Genomic DNA, 14,323 nt, shown 5'->3' with positions numbered 1-14,323 from the left:
GTTCATCATGATTTATCAATCGCATATCTAGATTTATTTCTATGAAAAATTGCTCCAATATTCAACAAATAGTATGGTCATCCATGATAATCTTTGCTGCAATTTGAACTGATATCCAGTCAACAATTTTTTTTAAAAAGGGTCAAAGTATGATAGATGAGCATGAATATTTTATAATGTGTCATACATGGTGAACAATACTTGATCATTTCAGGATGATCATAGCGTACAACTCGAAGAAGTACTAAATGTAAAACAGTCCAGTAAATAAATATTAAGCTTCAGCTCACACAAAGATATAGCACACAAAATACTTGTCAAAATGGAGATACAGCAAACAAAACAAGGATCAAATGGGCTTATTTTGTCGGCCATAGGTCAAAGGCCAATATATAGATATGCCCCCAGTGCAGCTCAAACGGCGGTAGATAAATGGAGGCTCAAGCAGCTAGCCCATGGATCGAGCAAACAAGTCTGGTAGGTAGCTCAGCACGCGCCACCGCGGAACCCGACGGCGCTGCCGCCGACGTTGTAGAGGACCTCAATGGTTCGCTGCTGGACGTTGCCGATGATCCCGGTGGAGCCGTCTCCACCTCCGGTGGAGGCAAAAGCGAGGCAGCTGTTGAAGAGAATCCCGGACGGGTCGAGCTCCACGGCGGCGCCGCCGTTGCTCTGGCTGTCGAACACCAGCGCGACCTTCGGCAGCCTCACGGTGCGGACGCTGGTGAAGTCATAGCAGGTGTCGAGCTGGCCCTTGGGCGCGGCAACGCGGTACCCGCCCATTTGGGCCCTGAACGCGGCGCGGAGTGCGCTGTACGCCGTGGGCTGGAGGCGCGTGATGACGGTGCGGGAGTCCATCACCGCGCCCGCGGCGAAGACTGTGGGCGGCACCGCGAGTCGCTGCCCGGCTACAGTGATAGCTTGCAGGCGCACGAGGTAGAGCGACGGGGATAGCTTGCTCCTGAGCATGGGCGTTAGTATGTACCTGGAGGCGGCCACCCTCGGCACGCCGAGGACGAAGAAGCCACGGTGGCTCTCCGTCGGCGGGACGCAGTAGGAGAAGACGTTTCCGTGGGTCCCCTTTGTCTGCGACAACAGCGACTGCACGCCCCGGCCGAGCGCCATGATCCCGGCGGTCGTGTTGCTGAAGACGCCGGGGCGCTGCAGGGCGTGGCTGCACCCGAAGCGGAAGTTATTGACCACACCGGCCGGAGTAGGGGTGAGGGTCAGCACATCGGAGATGTAGGTGCCTGACGAGGCTGAGCCGTCGCGGTACTGAACGCGGTATTGGCACTGGCCGGAGTTGGGGCCGCCGGTGCAGCCGTTGGCGTAAGGGCCGAGCTGGCGGCAGGTCGGGGAGGTGCAGGGGAAGGTGGCGGATGTAACGGAGTTTCTTGGGTCGTACAGGACGTCCGTCTGAGGGTGGCACTGCGGCTGCGGGCAGGGCGCACACTGCACCCACGGCACGTCACTCGCCGTGTCGATCACCATTCTTTGGGTCACGCCGGGCAGCCTCCCGCTCCCGCCGGTGGCTGCCAGATCAAGCCCAGACAACGACGATGGCGTAGCCGACTGCAATCAATCAATTAATTTCACGATCAACTGATAGTAGAGACAAAGTGCTTGAAATAACTCGTAAATTTTAATTGTGGTTTAGTGATGCTTTGAGGTCAAAGTCAAATCATCATCTCATCGATAAGACACTGCTTCATACTGTATTTATACATAATTACGCAAACTAATTAAAATTACACTAGCGTTTCTCTTAAGTTGCACATGAGTTGTAGCTCACCTGTCCTAGTCCGTTATTTGTGGAGGCGTCGGTAGACATCTGTTGGGTATTGGCTGGCTGAGACGGCGCCAAAGGCTGGGTGTCGCCGATGACCTTTTTCTGGATGTAGCTCGCGCGGTTCCGGTCCCACAGGAGCGCGTCAGGCACAGATGACGGCGGCGCCGTAGTTTCCCCCTCCGAGGAGCACGGGCCATAAGGACGGCTCAGCGGCATCCAGACGCCGCCGGTAAGGTTGCCGCTGGCGCCCGACGGCCTCACTGCATGAAAATCATTAACACATTACAGTTACGTACGTCTACATCAACAACGGGAGTATATATTAGTGATGGATTGATCTAGGCACCCCTGTGGCCTTGGCAGACGGGACTTGGCTCGAGCGAGCTAGTTTCCACGACGACATAGTAGCTGAGCTCGTCGTCGACGCCTGCTGCTGCGGCTGCATGGGCAGTGTCGACGGATGATGATGTAGGAGAGGAGCTAGAGCAGAGAAGCAGCAGCAGTAATGCCACGACGGGAGCCATTAATTGCTGGCTTGGCTAGGTTTGCTAGGGATACCAACTTGTGTGTGATGATGGATGCTTCGTTGCACATGCTCTAAGTCGTATTATATAGAATAGGCGATCGATAGGGCGGCTTACAACATTCCACCTGACCTTTGGCCCCATTACAAGTGGAGCATTTCTAATAAAAGCACTCTGCATGTGCGCTGCTACAAAGCTATTAGAAACGAGAGACGTTTTTTTTTTCAATAAAGGAAATATATTAATATCACGGAGATATCAATTATGTCAAGAAAAAAAACAACACGGATGCACACAGCCTAAACACAAGAGAAAAAACAAACCCACTACATCGATCAAATTCTTGTAGCTGCAGCACAAACCACCACCCAGACAACACACGAAATTCAAGTTCTCCACAAGGGACGCCTCCATGAAGGAAACAGTGCACAAGCGCCGTCATCGGTTGATCATAGATCTTAGGTTTTCACCCTTGAGAAAATCCGGGCTCTCAAAACAGTGCCGTCAATAAGGACACCGCCAGGCACAACCAACCAAGGCGAGACCTTGGGTTTTCACCCTGAAAGTTAAGATTCTGTACTCCACCTGTGCTGTCGCCCCCACTTGCCGATGTCGCTGCTATGAGTCACGAATCACCAAGGAAAGTCCTCATCGCCTCGAAGACTCGATCCACCATTACAAGGCCTCAGACCTCTGCCACCATGACGTCCTCCGTCACTATCTTCACCATGGATATCGAAATATATGTTCGATAATCTCAACAAACAATGCAACTTCGTGTCACACCCTCATCAAGCCACTCCGGCTGAAATAGGGGCGCACATAACCTAATCCCATCAATCCAGTAATCTACATGTGTCAAGCACCCAATGGTCATCTCCGACTTGGGCCACCGACTTAGGAGATGATCAAATTAATGATGTTAGTATATACCTTGCATGATTCAGGATAAAAAGGTGCAAAAATACAGTAAGAGGGATGATATAGACATTGAAGAATTTGGTGTGACCGTAGTAGGTCCTTTGAAAGATTTATAGGGAGACAACATTTTGAATTTGGAAAAATGGTAGAATGGGCATTACAATTTATTGACTCTCCTATGGTATGATATAGAACCTCAAAATTTTTGTTGGGAAGAGATAATAAAACAAAAATCATGATTTAAAATTGGAGTCCAATTTCTTGCAATTGTTATTTGTGTCTTCTGCATGAGTTACGGAAGTATGAATTTTATTCAGATCATTATAGAGTGTTCTGTTTTAGATAGATTTTGTTTTCTATTGCATAGTTAGCTTGTTTTGATGATGCTATGGATTATATTGGGGGGTATAAGTCGTGGGGAAGTTAGACTATAGTAGGTAATATGCAAGATTAATTATGAATGAGTTTACCAAAGTAATTAAAGTTTATGATTCGTCTATTATACTAATGGATCTCACGAGGTTTCTGTTGAGTTTTGTGTGCTGAAGTTTTCAAGTTTTGGGTGAGATCATGATAGATGGAGCAATAAGGAGCAGCAATACCATAAGCTTAGGGATGCCCAAGTCACCCCAAGGTAATATTCAAGGAAGACCCAAGCGTCTATGCTTGGGGATGCTCCGGATGGCATCCCCTCTTTCGTCCACAATTCATCGGTGTGTTATTGGAGATACATTTTTATTCGTCACATGATATGAGTTTTACATGAAGCGTGTTGTCCCATAGTTTTCTTTTACTTGCTTATTAGTTTGCCATAACCATTGTTTGTTGGACACATGTTTTTAGAGGGACACGCATTCATTGTGATTTATTAGAATACTCTATGTGCTTGACTTATATCTTTTGAGCTAGGCAATTGCACTTATACTTCACTCATATTTGTTAGAGCATGGTGGTGGTTATATTTTATAGAAATGATTGCACTCTCATGCTTCACTTAAATATTTTGGACAGTATTAAATAAGAAGTGGTAATGAGAACGGGTTGTAAGACTAGTCAAAAAAGGATAGGTATTTAAGATTGATATAATAAAAACTTTCATGGTGATCACTAAATATGAAATGTATGTTTTAATTATATTGATTTTGTAATATGAAAGAGTATGAGTTCATGATCATTGGTTAGTAAGAATATCGATATTACAGCTTGTTATTAACTACTCATTTAAGTGTCTAACATGGTATGGTGGGGATGCTTGAAATTTTTTATGTCCGAAATGAATTCCTTGAGTGTTGTTATAACCAGAGGGTGCGTGATGGTTAACTCCTATGAAACTCCTCCCTAGGGGCGTGCGATTAGTATTTTTCTTCGAGGGCTAATAAACATTTGCAATAAGTATCACTACAGGAATCAGGCACTTTGCCGTCCGCCATGGCGGACGGCAAAGGCATACCTGGATGACGGCAAAGGACTTTGCCGTCCGTCAGCGGACGGCAACAGGTCCGACTGAATAGGCTACGATGAAGGCTTTTTTGCCGTCAACTGGCGGATGACAAAGATGAAATGGTCTTTGCCGTCAGCCGACTGACGGCAAATGTCCTGGATGGCACACGTGGCAGCTTACGGCCATTAGGGGGCTAATGGTGCGCTTTGCCGTCCGCTGGCAGACGACAAAGACCATTGCACCTTTGTCATCAGCCAGCCGACGGCAAAGTAACCAAATAGGCCAGCCCCCAGCCCCCAGGTTGCATAGGTAGATGCCACGTGGCATCTTTGCCGTCTGGCTGATGGCAAAGCTCTTTGCCGTCCGCCAACTGACCGCAAAGAACCTGTATAGCCCCTGTTTTCTCTGTTTTTTCTTAAATTCATTCAATTTGAACACACAAGTTTCAACACACAAGTTTCAACGCACATATTTCACAGAAGACATATCCAACACACAAGTTTCATCATATATAGATACATAACCAACACATAGAACCATCCATAGATATTACAAAAGTTTCACATTGTTCATCCAACACCGTTATCCATCCATCCATATAACAAGTTCCATCCATGCAAGTTCATCGATACAAAATAAAAGCAGAAAGGGAAAAGAAGCAGTCCATCCATGCAAGCTTCCATGAATTAGATGAAATCTGCAAAATGGGAAACAAGAAAGTTAGAAGAAGACTAGAAGAAGAAGAAGAAGAAGAAGAAGAAAATGAAGAAGAAGAAGACTAGAAGAAGAAGTAAGCGTACTTAGGTAAAATGGAGCTAACCTAGCTAATTATGCCATCTTTGAGTGAACTAAGCATATTATGCCATTTTTGATATGAAGCAACTAAGTATAGGTCTTTATTGAGCTAACCTAGGTAACTAAGCATATTAGAGCTAACTTAGAGCTAACTTAGGTCATTTTAGAGAAGAAGAAGAAGAAGAAGAAGAAGAAAAAGAAGAAGAATAGAAGAAGAAGAAGAAGACTAGAAGAAGAAGAAGAAGGTTTTTACCCTTTTCCTCCTCATTCTTCTTCTTTTATTATTTCTTTTTCTTCTCTTTCTTCTTCTATTCTTTCTTTTTCTCCTCTTCCTTGTGTTTCTTCTTCTTATTCCTTATTTGTGTCATTTTAGAGCTTACATAGGTAATTATGTCATTTTTAGGCAACTAAGCTTATTATGTCAATTTGTAGGAAAATAAGGTAAGTATAGGTCATTTTTGTGCTAACATAAGTAATTTGGGAGCTAACCTAGCTAAAATGGACCATATTGGAGCTAACCTAGGTAAACTTGGTCATTTTGGAACTAACCTAGGTAAAATGGGTCATATTGGAGCTAACCTAGGTTAAATGGGTAATTTTGGAGCGAACTTAACTAATTATGCCATTTTTTACACAAGTAAGCCAAGTGTATGTCATTATTGAGCAAACCTAGGAAACTAAGAATATTAGAGATAACTTAGCATATTAGAGCTAACTTATGTCATTTCGGAGGAAACAAAGCTAAGTATATATAGATCATTTTGGAGATCTGGCATACCTGACATAGTTCACTCCTCCTCCTTCTTCTTCTTCTCCTTCTCCTTCCTCATCCTGATGCGCCAAGAGCGGCAAGGCGGTGGAGGCAGTGGGATGTAGTCTTCTAGCACAATTGGCATGGTCATGTCCCCCAGCTGTGGGATTGCCGGCGCCACCACCATTGCGAGGTCATTGTCAGGCACCACCACCATTGCGAGGCCATCTTCAGACATCACCATCGCTAGGTGATCCTCAGCCACCACCATCTCTTGCCCATCGTTAGCCACCACCATCGCTAGGTCACTGTCAGGCACCACCATCTGTTGCCCATCGTCAGCCTGCACCTCCTCATCCCCACTCTGCTCCTCTTCTTCCCCACTCCATTCCGGATCATCCTTGTTGCTGCTTTTGCTGCAGCCAGAGTCCCTGCTGCTTTGGCTGTAGCCAGAGCCGCTGCTGTTGCTCCCATTGCCTGACCAAATGTAACAATGACCATTAACAATCCATGTGAGACAAAGCCAAATGTAGAGGAAGAAGAGTCACAACGTACTGGCATCATCGTTGTCCTGGTAGTGCATGCGACACATAGTCGTGTTGAACACCTTCACGGTGAGCATGGCGTCGCCGTCATACCTGAAGAGAAGGAAGTACCCATGCTGCAAGTCATAGGCACGGTAGAACTGCTTCCAGCCATGACATAGGTACATGAGGCCATCCCTGATCACCAACTCCACGTCCCAATGCCTGCGAAGCCCGCTGCCGGCCTGTCACAGCTTCACATTCTTTGGCCGGTGACCTTCCAGCATCTTCATAAAAGTGTCAGGCAGCCTCTGCAGTTTGGGACAGGGAGTGATGTAGCAAACAACAGAGTTATCATAATGAGATGGGTGAAGGGGAGATCTCTCCTTTTATATACCTGCCTCCTAGAGGAACTCCCAAGTATGATACTGAAGAACTTGAAAGCATCCAACTCATACTCCGGTGTGGCAGAGCGGAGCCTGCGGTGGCGGCTTCCCCCCATCTCTGATAAGCAGCAGAAGAGACCAATTACTACCCTTACAACATTATCATACAACATTATAGCAGCAGAAGTTTTGAGCAAAAGATAATCAACTACACGAAGTTATCATTTCACATTCAAAAAGAAATGCACTGGTGGACATATGATGGCTCTAGGTTGACATACTAGAGCTGACCATAAGATTTAATAGTAGCACTAGTCGTCAACCCGTGCCTTCGCACGGGCTAGACAAAAAATTGTTGACTTTAGTTGAATTTCATATAATAACTATTTTAAATTCTTTCGGTCAGCAACCTAGGCAACTAGCGGTATAAAAACATTTAACTAAAGATGATTTGCTTTGAGATCATGAGAAGAACCATGATACCGAGGATCTAAGAGTGGTGGAGATTGACTGTAATAATAAAGCATGGTTTCTTGAGGGCCATGAAAATAAGAACAACATATACACGACTATGCCCGGTTTACTGTATTCACCCTGAACGAGACCATAACTCTTAACAGCTAAAAAAACTTGACATGGAAATATACTCTGAAATTTTGAAACAAGTCTGAAACTACTCAGAAATTGTTAATTTCTGAACCTATATGACAGCCACCAGGTCTTCTGTGTTTCTCACACTTATTACTACCGATGCGGATCTTCAACTAGAATCAAGAGGGAGCATTCAATTTGAAACAAAAAGAAAAACTTACTAGAACTTGTGCAGTGAACCCTTGCTTTGAAAACTAGAAACTTGACTGGCATTTTAGCAATGTTCAACAATAGGATTGAATTGTTGTAGCGCACTGATAGTTAAAGCTCGATGCATTCTTCTATTATATGTTATTCTCAAGCGCCATATTCTTCTAAGATATTGAGATAACCTAGGGCAGTGCCTTTTTATTGTGCTATCATTTTCGCATCATGGGAAGACAATACCAGGCAAATCAAAACTAACTAGAACTGTACATATGAACATAACACAAAGATCATAACAAATTTTGAACCCTAGGCGATGACAGTGACCAAATCAATGCATCAAAAGTGCAATCGGGGCACCATGAAGACCAGGCACACTTGAGGGCGAGGAGCGGTTGAGGTCGGGGTCGCCGGGGCGGCAGGGGCGGCGCGGCGACGGGGTTGGCGCGGGGTGGAGAGGGGGTCGCCGTGGCGGCGCGGCGATGTGTGTGGCGCGGGGCGGCGGCAGCACGGGGGCGGGGTGGCCGGCGGCTCGGGCTCGGGGAGGAGAAAGGGGACAAAGAGAGTGGTCGGGCGTGGGCGTGTTTGATTTTTAGTTAGGGCATGGTTCTTTGCCGTCTTCTAGCAGACGACAAAGAGCCTACCTAACGGATATCAATTTAAGCACTTTCTTTGCCGTCCGCTAGCTGACGGCAAAGTTGCCGTTAGCTGCCCCTCACTATCGGCCCACCCTGCCTCTTTTCCATCAGCTAGCGGACGGCAAAGATTCTATGTTGTCAGCTAGCTGACGACTGATGTCTACTACACAACCTTCTTCTTGTAGACGTTGTTGGGCCTCCAAGTGCAGAGGTTTGTAGGACAGTAGCAAATTTCCCTCAAGTGGATGACCTAAGGTTTATCAATCCATAGGAGGCGTAGGATGAAGATGGTCTCTCTCAAGCAACGCTGCAACCAAATAACAAAGAGTCTCTTGTGTCCCCAACACACCCAATACAATGGTAAATTGTATAGGTGCAGTAGTTCGGCGAAGAGATGGTGATACAAGTGGTATATGGATAGTAGATAATGGTTTTTGTAATCTGAAATTATAAAAACAGCAAGGTAACTAATTATATAAGTAAGCGTAAACGGCATTGCAATGCGTTGAAACAAGGCCTAGGGTTCATACTTTCACTAGTGCAAATTCTCTCAACAATAATAACATAATTGGATCACATAAATATCCCTCAACATGCAACAAAGAGTCACTCCAAAGTCACTAATAGCGGAGACAAACGAAGAGATTATGGTAGGGTACAAAACCACCTCAAAGTTATTCTTTCCAATCAATCCGTTGGGCTATTGCTATAAGTGTCACAAACAGCCCTAGAGTTCGTACTAGAATAACACCTTAAGACACAAATCAACCAAAACCCTAATGTCACCGAGATACTCCAATGTCACCTCAAGTATCCGTGGGTATGATTATACGATAAGCGTCACACAATCTCAGATTCATCTATTCAACCAACACATAGAACCTCAAAGAGTGCCCCAAAGTTTCTACCGGAGAATCACGACGAAAACGTGTGCCAACCCCTATGCATAGGTTTATGGGTAGAACCCGCAAATTGATCACCAAAACATACACCAAGCGAATCACGTGGTATCCCATTGTCATCACAGATACGCACGGCAAGACATACATCAAGTGTTCTCAAATCTTTAAAGACTCAATCCGATAAGATAACTTCAAAGGGGAACTCAATCCATTACAAGAGAGTAGAGGGGGGGAGAAAACATAAGATCCAACTATAATAGCAAAGCTCGCGATATATCAAGATCGTGCCAAATCAAGAACACGAGAGAGAGAGAGAGAGATCAAACACATAGCTACTGGTACATACCCTCAGCCCCGAGGGAGCACTACTCCCTCCTCGTCATGGAGAGCACTGGGATGATGAAGATGGCCACCGGAGAGGGATTCCCTGTCTGGTAGGGTGCCGGAACGGGTCTAGATTGGTTTTTGGTGGATACGGAGGCTTCTGGCGGCGGAGCTCCCGATCTATTGTGCTCCCCGGTAATTTTAGGGTATATGGAGATATATAGGCGGAAGAAGTATGTCAGGGGGGCCACGAGGAGCCCACGAGGCTTGAGTGAAGGAAATATGCCCTAGAGGCAATAATAAAGTTATTATTTATTTCCTTATATCATGATAAATGTTTGTTATTCATGCTAGAATTGTATTATCCGGAAACATAATACTTGTGTGAATACATAGACAAATTAAACATCACTAGTGTGCCTCTACTTGACTAGCTCGTTAATCGAAGATGGTTATGTTTCCTAACCATAGACATGTGTTGTCATTTGATTACCGGGATCACATCACTAGGAGAATGATGTGATTGACATGACCCATTCCATTAGCTTAGCACCCGATTGTTTAGTATGTTGCTATTGCTTTCTTCATGACTTATACATGTTCCTATGACTATGAGATTATGCAACTCCCGTTTACCGGAGGAACACTTTGTGTGCAACCAAACGTCACAACGTAACTGGGTGATTATAAAGGAGCTCCACAGGTGTCTCCAAAGGTACATGTTGGGTTGGCGTATTTCGAGATTATGATTTGTCACTCCGATTGTCGGAGAGGTATCTCTGGGCCCTCTCGGTAATGCACATCACATAAGCCTTGCAAGCATTACAACTAATGAGTTAGTTGCAAGATGATGTATTACGAAACGAGTAAAGACACTTGCCGGTAACGAGATTGAACTAGGTATTGAGATACCGACGATCGAATCTCGGGCAAGTAACATACCGATGGCAAAGGGAACAACGTATGTTGTTATGCGGTCTGACCGATAAAGATCTTCGTAGAATATGTAGGAGCCAATATGAGCATCCAGGTTCCGCTATTGGTTATTGACCGGAGACATGTCTCGGTCATGTCTACATTGTTCTCGAACCCGTAGGGTCCGCACGCTTAACGTTACGATGGCAGTTTCATTATGAGTTTATATATTTTGATGTACCGAAGTTTGTTTGGAGTCCCGGATGTGATCACGGACATAACGAGGAGTCTCGAAATGGTCGAGACATAAAGATTGATATATTGGAAGCCTATGTTTGGACATCGGAAGTGTTCCGGGTGAAATAGGCATTTTACCGGAGTACCGGGAGGTTACCGGAACCCCCCGGTAACCTAATGGGCCTTAATTGGCCTAGAGGAGAAAGAGGAGAGGAGGCCTAGGGGCTGCCGCGCGCCCCTCCCCCCAAGTCCGAATTGGACAAGGAAGGGGGGCGGCGCCCCCACTTTCCTTTCTTCCCTCTCCTCCTCCCCCCCCCCAAGTCCAAATCCAACTAGGGAAAGGGAGGGAGTCCTACTCCCGGTAGGAGTAGGACTCCTCCTGCGCGCCTCCTCCTAGAGCCGGCCGCACCTCCCCTTGCTCCTTTATATACGGGGGCAAGGGGGCACCTCTAGCCACACAAGTTGATCCTCGTGATCGTTTTCTTAGCCGTGTGCGGTGCCCCCTTCCACCATAGTCCTCGATAATACTGTAGTGGTGCTTAGGTGAAGCCCTGCGATAGTAGAACGTCAAGATCGTCACCACGCCGTCGTGCTGACGGAACTCTTCCCCGACACTTTGCTGGATCGGAGTCCGGGGATCGTCATCGAGCTGAACATGTGCTAAAACTCGGAGGTGCCGTAGTTTCAGTGCTTGATCGGTCGGCTGTGAAGACGTACGACTACATCAACCGCGTTGTCATAACGCTTCCGCTTTCGGTCTACGAGGGTACGTAGACAACACTCTCCCCTCTCATTGCTATGCATCACCACGATCTTGTGTGTGCGTAGGAATTTTTTTGAAATTACTATGTTACCCAAGATGGAGTGCGCGCCCAGGGGGGTGGGCGCGCCCCCTACCTCGTGGCTTCCTCGAAGCTCCCTTTACGTGCACTCCAAGTCTCCCGGGTTGCTTTCCTTCCAAAAATAAGTTCCGTGAAGTTTCAGGTCAATTGGACTCCTTTTGATTTTCCTTTTCTTCGAAACCCTAAAATAGGCAAAAAAAACAGAAACTGGCTCTAGGCACTGTCTTAATAGGTTAGTCCCAAAAATCATATAAAATAGCATATAAATGCATATAAAACATCCAAGGTTGATAATATAATAGCATGGAACAATCAAAAATTATAGATACGTTGGAGACGTATTAGCATCCCCAAGCTTAATTCCTGCTCGTCCTCGAGTAGGTAAATGATAAAAACAGAATTTTTGATGTGGAATGCTACCTAACATATTTCTCTAAGTAATTCTATTTATTGTAGCATGAATGTTTAGATCCATGAGATTCAAGACAAAATTTTAATATTGACATAAAAACAGTAATACTTCAAGCATACTAACTAAGCAATCATCTCTTCTCAAAATAACATGGCCAAAGAAAGCTATCCCTACAAAATCATATAGGCTGGCTATGCTCCATCTTCACCACACAAAATATTTAAATCATGCACAACCCCGATGACAAGCCAAGCAATTGTTTCATACTTTTGATGTTCTCAAACTTTTTCAATCTTCTTCACGCAATATATGAGTGTGAGCCATGGATATAGCACTATAGGTGGAATAGAATGGTGGTTGTGGAGAAGACAAAAAGGAGAAGATAGTCTCACATCAACTAGGCGTATCAACGGGCTATGGAGATGCCCATCAATAGATATCAATGTGAGTGAGTAGGGACTGCCATGCAACAGATGCACTAGAGCTATAAGTGTATGAAAGATCAAAAAGAAACTAAGTGGGTGTGCATCCAACTTGCTTGCTCATGAAGACCTAGGGCAACTTGAGGAAGCCCATCATTGAAATATACAAGCCAAGTTCTATAATGAAAGATTCCCACTAGTATATGAAAGTGACAACATAGGAGACTCTCTATCATGAAGATCATGGTGCTACTTTGAAGCACAAGTGTGGTAAAAGGATAGTAGCATTGCCCCCTTCTCTCTTTTTCTCTCATTTTTTTTATTTTTTATTTGGGTCTTCTCTTTTTTATGGCCTCTTTTTTTTATTTGGGCTTCTTTGGCCTCTTTTTTCGTCTGGAGTCTCGTCCCGACTTATGGGGGAATCATAGTCTCCATCATCCTTTCCTCACTGGGACAATGCTCTAATAATGATGATCATCACACTTTTATTTTCTTACAACTCAAGAATTACAACTCGATACTTAGGACAAGATATGACTCTATATGAATGCCTCCGGCGGTGTACCGGGATGTGCAATGACTCATGAGTGACATGTATGAAAGAATTATGAATGGTGGCTTTGCCACAAATACAATGTCAACTACATGATCATGCAAAGCAATATGACAATGATGGAGCGTGTCATAATAAACGGAACGGTGGTAAGTTCCATGGCAATATATCTCAGAATGGCTATGGAAATGCCATAATAGATAGGTGTGGTGGCTGTTTTGAGGAAGGTATATGATGGGTTTATGGTACCGGAGAAAGTTGCACAGTACTAGAGAGGCTAGCAATGGTGGAATGTTGGGGAACGTAGTAATTTCAAAAAATTTCCTACGCACACGCAAGATCATGGTGATGCATAGCAATGAGAGGGGAGAGTGTGATCTACGTACCCTTGTAGATCGACAGCGGAAGCGTTAGCACAACGCGGTTGATGTAGTCGTACGTCTTCACGGCCCGACCGATCAAGCACCGAAACTACGGCACCTCCGAGTTCTAGCACACGTTCAGCTCGATGACGATCCCCGACTCCGATCCAGCAAAGTGTCGGGGAAGAGTTCCGTCAGCACGACGGCGTGGTGACGATCTTGATGTACTACCGTCGCAGGGCTTCGCCTAAGCACCGCTACAATATTATCGAGGACTATGGTGGAAGGGGGCACCGCACACGGCTAAGAATATGATCACGTGGATCAACTTGTGTGTCTAGGGGTGCCCCTCCTATAAAGGAAAGGGGGGGTGCGGCCGGCCAGGAGAGGGCGCGCCAGGAGGAGTCCTACTCCCTCCGGGAGTAGGATTCCCCCCCTTTCCTAGTTGGAATAGGATTCGGGAGGGGGAAAGAGGAGAGAGAGAAGGAAGGGGGGCGCCGGCCCCCTCTCCTTGTCCTATTCGGACTAGGGGGAGGGGCGCGCGGCCCAGCCCTGGCCACCTCTCCTCTCTTCCACTAAAGCCCACTAAGGCCCATATACCTCCCGGGGGGTTCCGGTAACCTCCCGGTACTCCGGTAAAATCCCGATTTCACCCGGAACACTTCCGATATCCAAATAGGCTTCCAATATATCAATCTTTATGTCTCGACCATTTCGAGACTCCTCGTCATGTCCGTGATCACATCCGGGACTCCGACAACTTCGGTACATCAAAATCATAAACTCA

General features: G+C 45.7%; 1 protein-coding gene across 1 annotated transcript; it reads right to left on the bottom strand.

Moving 5' to 3' along the window:
• Positions 1 to 242: 242 nt before the first annotated feature.
• Positions 243 to 2,385, bottom strand: LOC125524473 (aspartyl protease family protein At5g10770-like). The gene is made up of 3 exons (XM_048689525.1): positions 2,136 to 2,385; positions 1,793 to 2,049; positions 243 to 1,572 (listed from the first exon to the last, which is right to left on the bottom strand). The coding sequence occupies exons 1-3, from the start codon at positions 2,311 to 2,313 to the stop codon at positions 487 to 489; spliced, it is 1,521 nt and encodes a 506-aa protein (XP_048545482.1). The 5' UTR covers positions 2,314 to 2,385; the 3' UTR covers positions 243 to 486.
• Between the last annotated feature and the right edge of the window lie 11,938 nt (positions 2,386 to 14,323).

The sequence above is a fragment of the Triticum urartu genome, chromosome 7 (genome assembly GCF_003073215.2).
Source record: "Triticum urartu cultivar G1812 chromosome 7, Tu2.1, whole genome shotgun sequence".
NCBI lineage: Eukaryota > Viridiplantae > Streptophyta > Magnoliopsida > Poales > Poaceae > Triticum > Triticum urartu.
This window is presented reverse-complemented; position numbering and strand designations above follow the sequence as displayed.